This window comes from Ipomoea nil, unplaced genomic scaffold (assembly GCF_001879475.1).
Source record: "Ipomoea nil cultivar Tokyo-kokei standard unplaced genomic scaffold, Asagao_1.1 scaffold2921, whole genome shotgun sequence".
NCBI classification, from domain to species: domain Eukaryota; kingdom Viridiplantae; phylum Streptophyta; class Magnoliopsida; order Solanales; family Convolvulaceae; genus Ipomoea; species Ipomoea nil.
The window spans coordinates 2,228,320-2,243,474 of record NW_017619349.1 but is presented as its reverse complement, the minus strand read 5'-3'; the positions used below and the strand labels follow the sequence as shown (position 1 = coordinate 2,243,474).

General features: G+C 37.0%; 2 protein-coding genes across 6 annotated transcripts; one reads left to right on the top strand and one right to left on the bottom strand.

Moving 5' to 3' along the window:
• The first annotated feature begins 5,564 nt into the window (after positions 1-5,564).
• LOC109161007 lies at positions 5,565-10,477 on the top strand. 5 transcript variants are annotated; one of them, XM_019309307.1, is made up of 5 exons: positions 5,565-5,955; positions 6,922-7,205; positions 7,288-8,095; positions 8,175-10,169; positions 10,242-10,477. In XM_019309307.1, the coding sequence occupies exons 2-5, from the start codon at positions 6,966-6,968 to the stop codon at positions 10,370-10,372; spliced, it is 3,174 nt and encodes a 1,057-aa protein (XP_019164852.1). In that variant the 5' UTR covers positions 5,565-5,955; positions 6,922-6,965; the 3' UTR covers positions 10,373-10,477. The 5 variants fall into 5 exon arrangements, with proteins under 5 accessions (XP_019164852.1, XP_019164850.1, XP_019164853.1 ...); XM_019309305.1 differs by having other exon boundaries at positions 6,918-7,205; XM_019309308.1 differs by having other exon boundaries at positions 5,566-5,955; positions 7,006-7,205.
• A 675-nt stretch (positions 10,478-11,152) lies between these two features.
• On the bottom strand, positions 11,153-14,394 carry LOC109161010 (putative pentatricopeptide repeat-containing protein At1g69350, mitochondrial). The gene is made up of 2 exons (XM_019309311.1): positions 11,890-14,394; positions 11,153-11,743 (listed from the first exon to the last, which is right to left on the bottom strand). Exon 1 carries the CDS (start codon positions 14,286-14,288, stop codon positions 12,006-12,008), a length of 2,283 nt encoding a protein of 760 aa, XP_019164856.1. The 5' UTR covers positions 14,289-14,394; the 3' UTR covers positions 11,153-11,743; positions 11,890-12,005.
• Positions 14,395-15,155: the final 761 nt, after the last annotated feature.

The window sequence follows — 15,155 nt, the reverse complement described above, 5'->3', positions numbered from 1 at the left end:
CCTGTGACTGTTGTAAGTCAAGCACGCTTAAATATAGAGTTCTTTGGTTATCAAGTTGCGATTTCCTACTTAAAACCAATTGGTGATAAGTATGTGGACATTAAACATTTAACTACATCATTCCCTGATAAGTCACAACGCCACGTCTAAAATCGAGCAGGTGCTGAATTCGGCCGACGCCCAACATTAAGCCTACAGTACTTGCTCCTAGAACTATTGTAGAGATAAATCGCAAGCCGCACAATTAGTTCATTGGTTAGACTCTAGTTTTTATGTGCACACAAGAGATTAAATGCACACCTTTTATTATCCATGACCTTTTTATAATCATGTTTTCAATGGAATTCGCCCCATACTATGACCTTTAATTGTGATATAAAGTCAGGTAATGAACCATTACGCTAAGGTCAAAAGACAAAATTTATTCTCAATGACAAAGTGGGGATTCAAAATATAATGCACAAATCCGACAAACTTGAGTTATTTAAAAGAAAAAAAAAACATGTGTATTGGATATTGGGAAAATATGGACCGTTGGTACGCTCCAGATGGCGCCACGTTTGTAAAATAGAAATAATTATTAGTTCACAACTGTGAACTGTCTGTAAGAACACAGAGAATCATCCAATCACCACCCTACAAATTCCTTTTCACAAAATTAATTATATTATTGCCTTTTCTTATTAATTTTGTAAAAAATATATAAACTCCATCTAAGATATAAAGATAGATTCTGAAGCCTTAGGGCATCCTGCCTTAATAGTGGAATTTTTGGTATATTTTTTGAAGAGTTTTTGTAGGTGTGTTTAAAAAAAGAGAAAATAGAAAATGAAATATATATATATATATATATATATATATATATATATATATATATATAAAATATGAAAAAGGAAATCAAAAAAAAAAATTGAAAACCTGACTTTCCGGAAACAAAAACAACAGCACTGCCAGTGGGCGTGTGCGGCTTGGCGTCCTTGTGCGCGATACGCGCACTGCTACGCGTCCAATACTTTGTTCATTGTGTTGCAGGACCCACACAAAACTTACCATTTACAAGAAGAACTCATCCATTCTCTTTCTTCCCTTTCTCCTCCAACTCACTCATTTTTATTAAAAAGAACTGGTCCTAAATCTCCTAATGGGATGCTCTTAGAAAATTCTTGATTTTTGCCACTTTTTACAAAACAAGATGTTAGAATTTATTACACAGATTGAAAAGGAAATAAGCGTCCAATTTTTTTAATAAATGTTGACTATTCTTTTGTGAGTTTTTTTTTTTCAAATATCTTTTCTTTTTTAAAGGTAAAATCATAATACTTTATTAAATCAAATGAGCAATACAATGCGGATATAATGAATCCAACAAGAAGGACCAGACAACGAGCACCTCTAGCAAAAATATGAGCAAGCTTTTATTATTATTGTTTTCTTAAAGTAACAAAAGTAGGTGTATTTTAATCAAATTATTTGAAGAACAAATTTACAATATCATGGGGTGTAATGTTATATCCATCGCAGAGTTGTATATTACATTTTCGAGTTATACTCTCTCTTATATACACTTGGAAGCATATAAAGTACAATTTTATAAAATAGATGGTATTGTACATTGTAAACAAAAATTTATTAATTAATTTTTTAGAAGAAGAAAAAGTGGTGTGTGATAAATGTGTCCTCATTTTTTTTTTTGTACAAAAAGAAAACATTAAAGAGAGATATATTATACAATATTGAATGGAAAAATATTTTACTCCGTATTTACAAACCATCCCCATGTGATAACATATGCTCTAATCTAGATTGTCCATTTGACTTGATCTAAAGGATATGATTTTTCTACAATTAAATGCTTATTTTTATTATTTAATGCACTATGGGGCATTAGATTAATTTTTTTTTTTTTTACAGTTTCCTTATGCATGGTAACGGGCTATCAAACAACAAACCACAACCCTTAATTTAATTAATTAAACGGACCAGTTTAAACCACATGTTCTCACCTGAAGATGGATTTTCATTTGAACCGAAATAATAATGTAGCTACTAGAAATCAAACTCTGGTGTATGGGTTAGAGATTAGGATTAAACCAAGACTATGTGGTATAATGGTATCCGGGTTGGACTTTCATTTGGAAGATTACAAGTTCAAGCCTCAGTGGAGGCGTTATTGGTTCTTTGTGTTTCAGTAGGTTAAGAAAGTATATGAACAGATACTATAATTTTTGCGAATGGTTGACAAATGTACAACATCAGCTAGTCTTGAATCTTGGTCATACACGTGTCCCCCCCCCCCCCCCCTCTCTCCACTACTTTGCTTCTCGCACTCCCCATGCATAAGTAGAGATTCCCGCCCTCTAATACACAAAATATCTGAGTAGCTTGGTGCTTAATTGTGTTGTTATTAAGAGGAAGGCTATGGGTTTGATACCCTTAGCAACACCTCCTTTGTTTATTTTGCTCTATACTTTCTTCTTTCCTTATAGCTCAATGAATTTCCATTATTCTTGTTGGGCGGCCAACACCTTATTAATAAAAATAGACACTCCGCTTGGGCCAAGACTTTTCCAATAAAATGAGCCCCTCGGGGTCCCATGTCGCTATCATATACCACGTTGTAACATTATCATATAATTGGGTGATGGAATATTTGTGTCATTAATTCACTTTGGTAAAAAAAAAAAAACATTTTTATTGGCTTGATAATTCTTAATTTTTATTTTTATTTTTTTTAAGTATTCTCGACAATGAGAGACTAGTGCTTATTGAACTTTTTATGAGAATTAGATACTTGGTTTGGTCATTGCATATATCTGAAAATTTAATTTATTTGATAATAAATTGTAGTCCTTATATCTTAGAAATATGTTAGTATAAATTGTTAATTTGATGATATTTATTTTTTTTCTTTTAATTTTATATTGATTAATTACATGTAATTTAAGTTGTTCAAACTTAATCACAAATGAATTAGCTAGAAAGAGAAACAAAATAAGAAAGATAATCATTACTTTATTCTATAAAGATAATTATGTGAAATATTAGTTTTACTTCCTTATAGCACTTTAATTTGTTGGTTAATTAAGGACACAATACGAGTTTACTAATAACAAATTTTTGTGTAATAACTGTGAATTTTTTCATAAATCAAAATATGTGAAATATGAAACTTTTTTTTTTCTTACAAAATGGATCATGTATGTTAGTATGTATGTGTGATACTCATAAACACCAATACATGATTAAAATGACTTTATAATTCCAAAGCTTTGAAAGTTCAATAAATCGAAACTATACTCCACCTTACGTTTTTTAAAATTTATTATTAATATAAACAATAATTGTACAAGTTGGTTGTTTGTTGTAATGAGTAATGCAGGCGTGTACTTAGCGCAAGGCATAAATAAATAAATAATAGAGTATGAGCCTGATTGGTACCATAATTAGTTTATCAGTCAATTTTGATTTATTTGATCACTATTAGCTTTTTAATTTGGTTAAACAATCAATATAAGTGTTTAATTAACTAGATTTTTGTAACAGTTTGTTGTTCCAAAACGTTAAAATTCAAAAAGCTGCTCAAAGTAATTTTTTTGGTAAACTTTTTGAGAAAGTCATTTTACATGTAATCAGCTATCAACTAACAACCAATTTATCAATTATCTTTCTGCAAACAGCTAATGCAATCAACTAGTCAAATCCACTAATCCAATCAGCTAACAGCTATTTACCAAACACCCCCTATATGTATAGGTACTTATAAGAGTACGTATGTATATGGGATACATATTATGGGGGTATATTTGTGTTGTTAAATTACAATAATTATTTTATTGACTATGGTGGACTATGAATAAAATATACATTTTTAATATACTAAAGATATATTATTTATATATTAGAGTTATATTATTTTGTATACTATCAAATAATATATATTTAATACATAAATAATATATCTTTAATTAATATATTAAAAATCCAATGAAAAATTTACTGTCAAATTATGGGTGGATTTACTTACTCCATATGTAATTGGACAGTTATATAACATGAGTGTTGACATTTTCATTAATGATATGGCCCCAAAAAAGTAAGGAAGAAAAAAGGAAAATATTAATGGCATTAAATTTTTACACAAAAATTTATAGCATTTGGTATGGTTTTATTTTAATAATTTATATTGATTACAATATTTAAGGATTACACCATAACTTTGAGAGTACTACTATTGTCTATTTTGCCCCCAAAAAGTTTAATCCCCAATTCCAATGGTCCCACATCTCAACTCGATAAAACATTTGGAAGAATGTACTTTGATGATAAATACTCCATCCGTCTCTAATTGATTATCTCATTTGATTTTTGCACGACTTTTAATACAACATAACAAATTTTACTAAATTTTTAATTTTGTCATTCAAAAGTAGATGTTATTTGTACAAAATACAATTGTACTTACCTCTAGAAATTTGAAAAGTCAAAAGGATAAATTAGAAAATGTAGAGTGATAATTATGTTCAATTTTAGAAAGATGACACAATTTTAAGGCAAATTAAAAATGAAAGTAAGACAGGTAAAATATGACGGATGGAGTAATAAATTAGAAGTATAAAATGAGAAAGATATAAATTTAAAAATTAAATTAAATTTTTATCAAATACAAAAAAAGTTTAAAAATTATAATAATTTGTCAAAGAAAACAAGCTAAGACAATGAATACTGAATAGTATATTAATACAGATAAAATAAGAGTTTTTGTATGTGGGCTTAGCGTAGTTGATTCGTCGCCTAACTTAAATGTAGGCGGCACTGGCGGGGGTGGGGGTGGGGGTGGGATTAGGAAAAAGATCAATGATGCTGTAGATTGGATCTCTTATGCGCACATGAAGATTAAAATCTGACCGATGGGTTGATTACGCGACTCACGAATTCTCCGCAATAGCTTTAGGGGTGGGATTCAATGGGTTTAGGATTAGTCCGGCGAAACTGGAATCATCTAATTTTTTTTTTTTTTAAGAGTATTACGTGTGGTGGGAACCCTCAAAACTAGGATGCAATCCTTTTAGATAAGATAGACTATAAATTTGAATACAAAGAACTTTTACAGTTGTCCAATAAATGCGTTATACATTAAATAAATTTTAGAATAAAAATTTAAAAATTATATTTTTACTAAAATTACTATGAGATTGTGAGATTGGTTAATTTTTATTGTGAATTGATGTGTTTTACTTGTGAATTAATAAAGAGTCACACAATATTAAATATTAAAATACAATAATGATATGTGAATTTTTAAGATATATTAAAAGATTTAAAAAATATATAATACAAGGAAGAATAATGTTTGATTTCTATAAAAATCTGAGAATAATTTGGAAAATTTAAAATGAAATCATGGAGAGAGAAGAGAAAAGTAGGGAATAAAAAAGGAGACCGGATGTTGACAAAATTCATGTCACTGTTCTTAGAAGGTCGTTTGTTTGTGTGAAAGATTTCTTATCTGGGATCTCTCTCTTTCTCTCTCTAGAAAACAAAAAAAATATACTAAACACACACACACTTCTTGCAAGCTCTTCTTCTTTTATTCTCTTTCTCTTTCTAAAAGGAAAGGGCCTTGCTTTATAGAGAGAGAGAGAGAGAGGGGTGTTTGTGTTTGTGTGGCCCCAGCAGATCGAAATCTCCATTCTTTTGTTCAGTTTCATGAGGATCTGAGCTTCTTCAATGGTGTTACCAAACCACACCCTTTCTTGTTTCCTAGTATTTATTCCTTAATAATTGTTTATATTTCCCCTTTTTTTTTCGGGGGGTTCTATGATTCTATCTGGCTTGGCTAGTGTCAGTGTTGGGTTCTGAATTCTCCTGTGATTTTGAGTTGCCTTAGCACAATGATTCAATCTTGAATTGAGAGGGTCATGAAGAAGAGACATGGTTCAAGGATGTGGGTCTGAGGTAAAATTATTTATTCATCATTTTAGATGTTTTTGATTTTATTGGATTTGAATAAACAACAATAATTGGGTTTTAACAATTAATTTTGTGTGGTTATATGTGTTCAAATTATGCCTTTTTAGGGTCTTGTATTTAATGGTTTGGTTAATCTTGATGAATGAGATATGCTGGTTTTCTTGTTTTGTATTTTACATAAATAATTTTAATGTATATTTACAGATTTGGCTAGTGATCTTAGTATTTGAGATCTTTTTAGCTTCTGTGTTTATAAATTGATTCTTGTGAATTCAGAAAAAAATTGCTACTTTCATTGCTTTATACAAGCTCTTTGTCATGTCCATATTTCCCTGTTAAAATGCTTATTGTGTAATTTGTATTGTTGGGCAAGGGGCCATGTCTAGTACCCGGTGGCTGGGGGATTGTTGGGCAGAGGCCGGTAAAGCCCTAAGGGCCAAGTCCAGCACCCAGCCTGTCTCGAACAATGTGATGGCGGTCTATAAGGATATAATTTGCGCCTTTGCTTCAAGCTATAGCTTTTGGCGTGAGTGGTAAGCTTTTGATCCTAATAAGTATCAAGCATTGGTGGATTTCTTGTTTATGGTGTTTCGATTTTTGATCATAGTAAGCCTGTCGAGAATGGCGTTAATTGTATTGACTTCGTGGGGGGCCCTTGGGGGAAGAAGAAGTCCCCCTATTTTTTTGGCTTTTGCACAATGTGATCACCGTATTATGTGTCAAATTTGGAGTGCTTATAAAGTGAAATTCAAATGCAAATATAAGTGATTTGAAGAGGGTTGGACTCGGTGTGCGAGGCTTCCTTCACGTTCAAGTGCCTTGAAATGAATCTATTGCCTTTAATTTCTTTTTCTATCTGGTTTTGATTGAATGCATAGCTTCGTTAATTAACGGAAGCTAGTTTTGAGTTAGGAATAGTTGCAAATTTAAACTTTTACTCTTTGAAGTCAGGGTAAACAATTTATTCTGTTTTGCTTTCTCTTATTCGTGGAGGGATGGGAACCCAAGTGCATTATAAGGACTACTACGTTCCAGGTTATTGCTCCATGAGGAACCACCTTAGCGAGGACGCTAGCAGTAGTAATTGGCCCCTTTTTTACGGCGATAGGGCCTTAACGAATGGGCAATATTGTAATGGTTTCGTGTCTCGGGGTGTAATGGATGCTTATCCCGGGTATGACAAGGATGCCGTAAAGCAGAAAATGCTCGAACACGAGGCTATTTTCAAGAATCAGGTGCAATTTTTTTTATTTTTTATTTTTCCAGATGTTTTTTGTTTCGATTGGATGAGAGATTTACGTTTACTTTTGCATCTAGGTTTCAGAACTTCACCGCCTTTACAGAATCCAAAGAGACATGATGCAAGAAGTTAAAAGGAAGGAACCGACGAATCGGATGTCGATGGAGCCGTCATCGTCGTCTAACATCCTAGGATCGCAATTGCCGTCTGAGGATGTTCAGAAATGGCACATGACGGGTTTTCCTTTAGCACATTCTTCGGGTTATGCTCGAGCCTCGACTTGTAGTACTGAAATTGTGAATTCTCCCTTAAGCTGTGCAAAGGGACAGTCTGGTCGGCTTCAATTACAAAACGGGTTTTCCCCGAAAAGCTGTCAAGCGTTGGAGGCTAGACCGTCGAAAGTTCGGAAAAAGTTGTTCGATCTTCATCTGCCAGCCGACCAGTATATAGATACCGATGAGGGCGAGCAGTTACAGGATTCCAAAGAATCTTTCTGCCCGAGTTATCCTGCTGCTAATGGAAGCTTCACAATTCCACAATTCCTCGGCGGTTGTGAAACGAGTGATTCCCAAAAAGACGCTTCGATGTCCAATTCGTGTTTGAGAAGTGCGTTTGGGTTGGCGGATCTCAACGAACCCGCCCAGTTCGAGGAAGCAGCCGTCGCTCCATCGTCCGTTAACTTTCTCGGTCGTTTTGCTAACCCCGCCAAAGATGCTAAAATCCCAAACGTCATTAGTAAACCAAATCCTGGGGGGGTTTTAGCTTCATCGAGAGAAATGATGTGGAACTCTCATCACGGAAGCTCCAATGGGGGGTTGATCGGTAATTTATCCGTGGAGAGTAAGGGAAAAGAGAGAGAGTGGCTCTCATATACTTACGAAGCAGGTACTAAATACCTTCTTAATGTGTTCTTGTTGAAACAATGTTCGTTTATTGTATGTAAGTTGGTCATTCTGTTTTGCAGGTAACATGAAAAATAACCGACTTCCGGTTTCTCAAGGTTTCGAGCAGAATAAGTTACCTATGCAGTCCCGTCCAGCTGAAGTTGGTATACTTAATAAAACTCATCAAAATCCCGGGATTTATCCGACTCACGGGATTAGGGATGAGTTGTGGAGAGAGAGGACGGGTTATGGCTTCGAGAGAGCTCGTGAAAACTCTAATCTTAGTCGTGTGGAACCTGTTGGATTAACCGGCCCCAGCCCGTTCGTTAGTTCTTCCGAATTTGCCAATTCGTGGTCACATTCCGTTTCGGCTTTGGGAAAGCCAGCAAGTAGCTCGAGTCAAAAGTTAACGTTGTTTCATAGTAGGAATACGCAGCCTTCCCCGAGCCCCATAACCGGTGGGATATCTCGGGTCAATCCGGGTTTGGGCAGTGATTTACCTGTCAAGAATGGTTTTTACCACGGATCTTCTTCATCTGGGTCAAGGGAACCATCTGCTCACCTCCTTTTGGATCGTCTAAACTACAATAAGAGCGAGAATTTATTGTCTGAACACTCTCCTAATCATAAACACGAGAAGTTTCTTGTTGACTCCAACTCGAGGGATTCAAAGTCTGCGAAAGGTTTTGATCTGAACGTTACGAACGAGGCCATCGATCTGGAGGAGTTGGTTGGTAATAACGAAAGAAATCTCGAAGAAGTTGTTGCAGCAACATTGCCTTGGCTTAAATCGGCTAGGCCGGCTTCTAAAAACGAGGGAAGAATGCAGAATAATCAAAATGTTGCATCGGCTTCAAGGGGGTGTGGAATCAAGGCCGAGGAGGAGATTGGGGAGACTCGAAATGTCAAAAGAATTCTTGGAGTTCCGATTCTGGAAAATCCTCGTTTTTCCCCGAAAAACGAGTCGTCTTTGCTTGTTTCTACTTCTGCAGCCATTCAACCCTCACCCGAAGAACATAATAGGAATGAGAAGAAGAATTTCGTGATTGATATGAACATGGTGTGGGAGCTCTCGAATGGGGAGTTGGAGGATCACGTAACCCCGGAACCCCCCCTTGTGATGGGGTCGAAAGATACTAGTATCAGAAATCACATCGATTTGAATTTTTGTATTCCCGAAGAAGATGAAGAAGAAGATCAATCACGACCCTCTGCTGCAACTAGTAATGTTAGAAGAAAGAGCGTTATAGAGATTGATTTGGAAGCTCCCGCTGTCTCGGACACCGAGGAAGATAATCTCGTGGAGGAACGTGAGGCATCTTTGCAGTTGCCCGAACACAAAGCCGAGCAAACGAGAGATGAAGTTGCCAGTATTGCAGCGGAAGCAATAGTTGCTATCTCGTCATCGGGGCCGATAGAGGAGAAATGTCGGGATCCTCTCGAAAAATCGCTCCAGTGGTTTGCCAACGCGGTCTCGTCTTCTGCCGATGAACGGCTCAAATGGAAGTCTGACAAAGAAATAAGGGCTGGCAAGGACGGTGTACTAACCGAGAATTCTTGTTTCGAGGGAATAGATTATTTCGAGGCAATGACATTGCAATTGACGGAAACCAAGGAGGAAGACTACATGCCTAAGCCGTTCATCCCCGAATTCCAATATGCGGACGATATAGGCGCAACTTCCGTTCCTAACCGACCTCGAAGGGGTCAGTCGAGAAGAGGGAGGCAGCGGAGGGACTTTCAGAGGGACATCCTCCCCGGTTTGGCGTCCTTGTCAAGGCACGAAGTAACCGAGGACATACAGACGTTTGGAGGGCTAATGAGAGCCACGGGGCACACATGGACTTCCGGGTTGACAAGAAGGAACGGAACTCGAAACGGGGGTGCCAGGGGGAGACGACGAACGGTGGTCATCGACACAGGACCACCACCACCCGCTCCCGCTCCAAGCTCAGTGGGCCCCACTCCTCTAGCGCAGCAACTTAACAATATCGAAGCTGTTTTGGAGGACAAAAGCCTAACCGGATGGGGAAAGACAACTAGACGCCCCCGAAGGCAAAGATGTCCTCCTGCAGGTAATCCTCCCGCTCTCCCATTAACCTAAACATTGGAGACGAGGCTGCAACTTATAGTTCACCGTTTTATAGAGAGGATATTAAGAGACTTAGGAGGTGCCCTGCCTTTTTCTTTTATCTTTCAATTCGTTACTCCCCGGGAGTTGGAGTTGACGTTGCGGTTAAGCCGGGAGGATTGTGTTTGTACATTCTATGTGCCATAATTCAGTGCCCCATGGCTGTGATATGTCTTCTGAATTTATACAGCATTGCTTCAAATATATGCAGTCTCTTCTATGAATCAAATACCAAATTTCTTTTACTCTTAACTACATGTTTAATTCCTGCCAATTTTCATCCACGACTATTGTTTTAGTACAAATTTCTATCGATGACTATTGTTTTAGTGTCAAAATTCATTACGTCGGTCACTCATTCGTTTAAGACATGCTGAAATTTAAAAATTTTAAGGGTATTTTCGTCCTTTTAACTTAAGATCCCAATTTGAGCATGAATAAGGAGATTTAAACCTTAAGATCGATCTCAATTTTGTCGATTTATTACAAGAATAGAAAAACAAATCCTGCAAGAGAAAACCCATATAATTAATAAGTTGTTGGATTCTATTTAATGGGAAATTTTACAGTTGTGTATCAAGCTCTTGAAGCTTTGTGTTAGCTAGGCTGGACTTTAGGGTGCTCTGAACTGTATCTATATATGATCATGTGCAAATTCCAGTGCCTGCAAAAGTCAGTCTGTATGGTATTTAAATGAGACATTCTACAATACTACATGTAATAATGTTGGCATTGTCATTCTACAATACTACATGTAATGTCTATAACTTGTTATAATAATTCATGAAAAGCCAAAGGGATGTGAAGGGCCACGGATAGTAAAGTAGGAAGGGTCTTCTACATTGTGTTTAGCATGTATATATGACAGTGTGTGTAGTTAAGGAAGAAGTAAGATAAATATATAGAGTTTTATTATTTAACCAATACTTTTCATAAAATAAGGTTTACAATTCCACCAAATAAACAATATTGTTATGTACATGATTGAATAGTGTGCACTTTGTCTTTTCATAATTCCTAGTTGATAATAATGGAATGGACTCATCTTTTAATTTGATTCTAAATTATGTAAATGAAATCGCAAGAACTTTTCTTCACGTGAATTTCACTTTTGTTAGACGTTCTGTGAATGGGGCTGCCCATAAGCTAGCTAGGAAGTCCGGTTCTTTGTCAGAATGTATGGAGTGGTACTACAACCCTCCTCCCTTGCTCTGCAAATCTCTTTATCTTCCAAGATTTTGCATTGTTTCAAGGTTCCTTTCCAAAAAAACCCTTTCATATCAACAGCACAAACAGAAACTTAGAAGCTCAAGAGCTTCATGCTACTATGGTTCAACTTCACACTTAGGATCAAACGCTTATCATTACGTCAAAAGTCATAGCTCATAGCAAAGACGCAACTTTATTTCCTTATATACCACTACATTTTCGAGAGGCAGAGTGTCAAGCCTCCGCCCAACAATCCCCCAGCTACCTGATTCTGGATTTGGCCCTTCACCGGCCTCCACCCAACAAAACCTCTTTCAGGCTCATAGCGAAGACGCAACTTTATTTCCTTATATACCACCACAATTTCGAGAGGCGGGATGCCAAGCCTCCGCACAACAATCCCCCAGCTACCTGATGCTGGATTTGGCCCTTCACCGGCCTCCGCCCAACAAAACCTCTTTCAGGCACACCACCATAGCAAATTCAACTGTTAAACGAAATGAGCTTCAAATTGCAGTTCCCACTTCCCAGATTGGTATCCAGAAACTCATAGCAAATCAGTTAGTCCTGATCATCCACCAGGCATATGATGAATTCTATTATCAATCACAATCATACTGTACCCATGGACCTTACTAAGACCTACACTCTGCATTTTTGACCTTACTGTCTTACATTCACTCCATTCTCCTCTTTCTGCATATACATTGGATAATAAGGTGTAGTACCCAGTATCATCTGTATGTATATCTACAAGCTTTTCTTGAACACTTGCGATAATATCTGTTCGGTGGTGGATTCTACACCCATTGATGAGTGAAGCCCAAACGCTAGCATCTACCGGGAATGGCATTGAGTTTATCACCTTATATGCTTCTTCTACATCACCTGCTCGACTAAGAAGATCGACTAGACATGCAAAGTGTTCAGATTTGGGCTCAATGCCAAAATCGGACATTGCATTAAAGTAAGACTTTCCTTCATTAACGTAGCCAGCATGACTACAAGCAGAGAGAATATTCATGAATATAACATCGTTTGGTCTAATTCCTGAATCTACCATATCAGTAAAGAGTGATATGGCAGCATCGATATGACCATGCAACCCATACCCGCCTATCATGGCACTCCAGGAAATTACGCTTTTTTCTGTCATGCTGTCAAAGACTAGTCGAGCCATTTGAAGTTCCCCGCATTTGGCATACATGTCTGTCAGGGCTGTGCCAATATACATATCCTCTCTTACACCAAAGGTTATCAGCTTATGGTGAATCCATTTTCCTTTTTCTAAATACCCTAAATTAGAGCATGCTTGAATTGCGGTCAAGTAGGTGACTTCATTCATCTCAAGAGAACCCGAGTACATCTTAGAAAACAAAGCGATGGCCTCCTCAGATTTACCGTTTTGATGAAACCCACACATCATGGAAGTCCAAGCCACGACTCCCCTATCCGGGATCTCCTCGAATATCGCATATGCTGAGTCCACAAGTCCAGATTTGGAGTACATGTCAATCAGAGAGTTCTGAACAAATTCATTTTCTGAATACCCTGCCTTGATAACATGGCAATGCACCTGACTTCCAAGTTGAATAAATCCAATATCTCCACAGGCATTAATGACACTTCCAAGAGTAAAAGAGTCTGGAATTATGCCCTTGATTAACATTTGCGTGAAAAGTATCAACGCCTCTTCACACATCCATTCCCGAGCATAACTGGATATAAGCATATTCCACGAAACAATATGTCGGTCTTGTGCTGGGTTGAATACCTTGAGGCAATCTCTTAGCCTTCCACAATTGGAATACAAGTCTACTAAAGCAGACCTCAGAATGTCATTATCAGCATCGATATCGTTTCTTATAAGAAACCCATGAATAGATTTCCCTTCCTTTAGCCAACCTGACCTAGCACAAGCACACAAGCCACTCATCAAAGTAACTTCATTAGGTTCCACAGTTGAACCCTGCAACTGCATCTCAACAAACACTCCCAACGCCTCGCGATAACATCCGTTTTGATTAAAGCCGGAAATCATTGCTGTCCAGGTATAAGTACTCCTAATGACAGCAGACCGAAAAAGCGCCTCAGCACTACCCGTATCGCCACATTTCCCGTACATTGAAATAAGGGAAGTATTCAGTGTCTCACCACTTTGAATATTCTTTCTCAACACATAAGCATGCACAGATTTTGCTAGTCTCCATAGACCCAACTCCCCACAGGCTTCTGCTGCACTGAGCAGTGTAACTGAATCAATTTCAATCTCTTCCTTTGCCATTCCCCTTAAAAGCTCCAAGCCTTCACTTGGCTGCTCATTATGTACATAACAAGAAATGATAGAACCCCATGAAACCTCATCTCTAATTGACATTCCATCGAACAGTTTCTGTGCATAGAGTATACATCCCAGCTCACCGTACATATTCAACAACGCCGTCTCTACAATAGGATCAGACACAAACCCCGACTTAATAATCCTCCCATGCACTTTTTGGCCGATTCCGAGGTCTCCAATTGCAGCGCATGCCCGCAAAACTGAAGGAAATGTGTAATCACCCATTTGGGGAAGGTGGAAAAGCATGGCGTCGTAGAGAGAAATGGCTTCTTGAAAGCAGCAATTCCAGACATGGTTCTTTATCAGCACGCCCCACATGAACGAATCTGGTTCCGGGAATGACCCAAAGATGGTTCTTGAAGTTTGAAGAGAGCCCATTCTGGCATAGGACTCTATGAGCTTGGTGGAGGCTTGGGGTTGTTTATGGAGGCCTGTGACAATGAGGCGGGCATGGAGTTGAGTCAGTCCTCTTGAAGTTGTGCAGGCTCTGAATAATGGCATGTAAAGACCCATTCTTGCTGTTCTAAATTCTTGCAAATCCAATCATGTTTTCTGGGAATACAACACTAACTCTCCAACTCTACCATTTCGCCAACCGCAACTACTCTCAAAAGGTTAATTGGCCCTTCACAGTTCACACTAATGACCCGACAAAGTATTTGGTCAACTACTCCGTACTTTAGGCAAATTATGCCGTGCAACTATGTACACCATGCATGGTGTACGGTTGTAAAAAGGACGACGTTTTGACGTTAGACTTTTAAAAAAATAATCAGTTTCTATTGCCGTCAACGCTGTTATGTTGTGCATAATTTAAACTAAATATCCAGAATGAATGAACTAAACATCCAGAATAAATGAACTAAATATCCAGAATGAATGAACTAAATATCCAGAATTATCCAAAATGAATTACTTAAATATTCAGAATGAATGAACTATATAGTTCAAATTATACACAACATTACGCCGTTAACGACAATATAAACTGATTTTTTTAAAAAATCAGACGTCAAAACGATGTCGTTTATGCAACCGTGTGCACCATACATAGTGCACCCGGTTGCACAGCATAACGCTCCCCTTAGAGTTGAAGATTCAACATTTCAACCTTTTGGGAGAAATTATAATTTCATAAATTCACTATTGTAAATTTATAAAGTCACTCCTGCAATTTAATTCAAATTATTCAAATGATATATTAAAAAGTATATCAATTTAAGTGGTATTTAATAACTAAATGAGATAATTTAATAGGATTTTATATATTTATTTTGTTTATAATAAAAAAATTAAGAGAGAATAATATATTCCAATTTCCAAGCGATAATATATTAATTACTATCATTTTATAGATTTTGCAGGATTTATGTACTTAAT

Excerpts from the sequence above, each read along its gene's own strand:
- LOC109161007 (XM_019309307.1), top strand. The coding sequence starts at position 6,966 with ATGGGAACCCAAGTGCATTATAAGGACTACTACGTTCCAGGTTATTGC. Across the intron at positions 7,206-7,287 it reads AGGCTATTTTCAAGAATCAG|GTTTCAGAACTTCACCGCCT; the intron begins GTGCAATTTTTT and ends TTTTGCATCTAG. Across the intron at positions 10,170-10,241 it reads GCAAAGATGTCCTCCTGCAG|AGAGGATATTAAGAGACTTA; the intron begins GTAATCCTCCCG and ends ACCGTTTTATAG.
- LOC109161010 (XM_019309311.1), bottom strand. The coding sequence starts at position 14,288 with ATGGGTCTTTACATGCCATTATTCAGAGCCTGCACAACTTCAAGAGGA.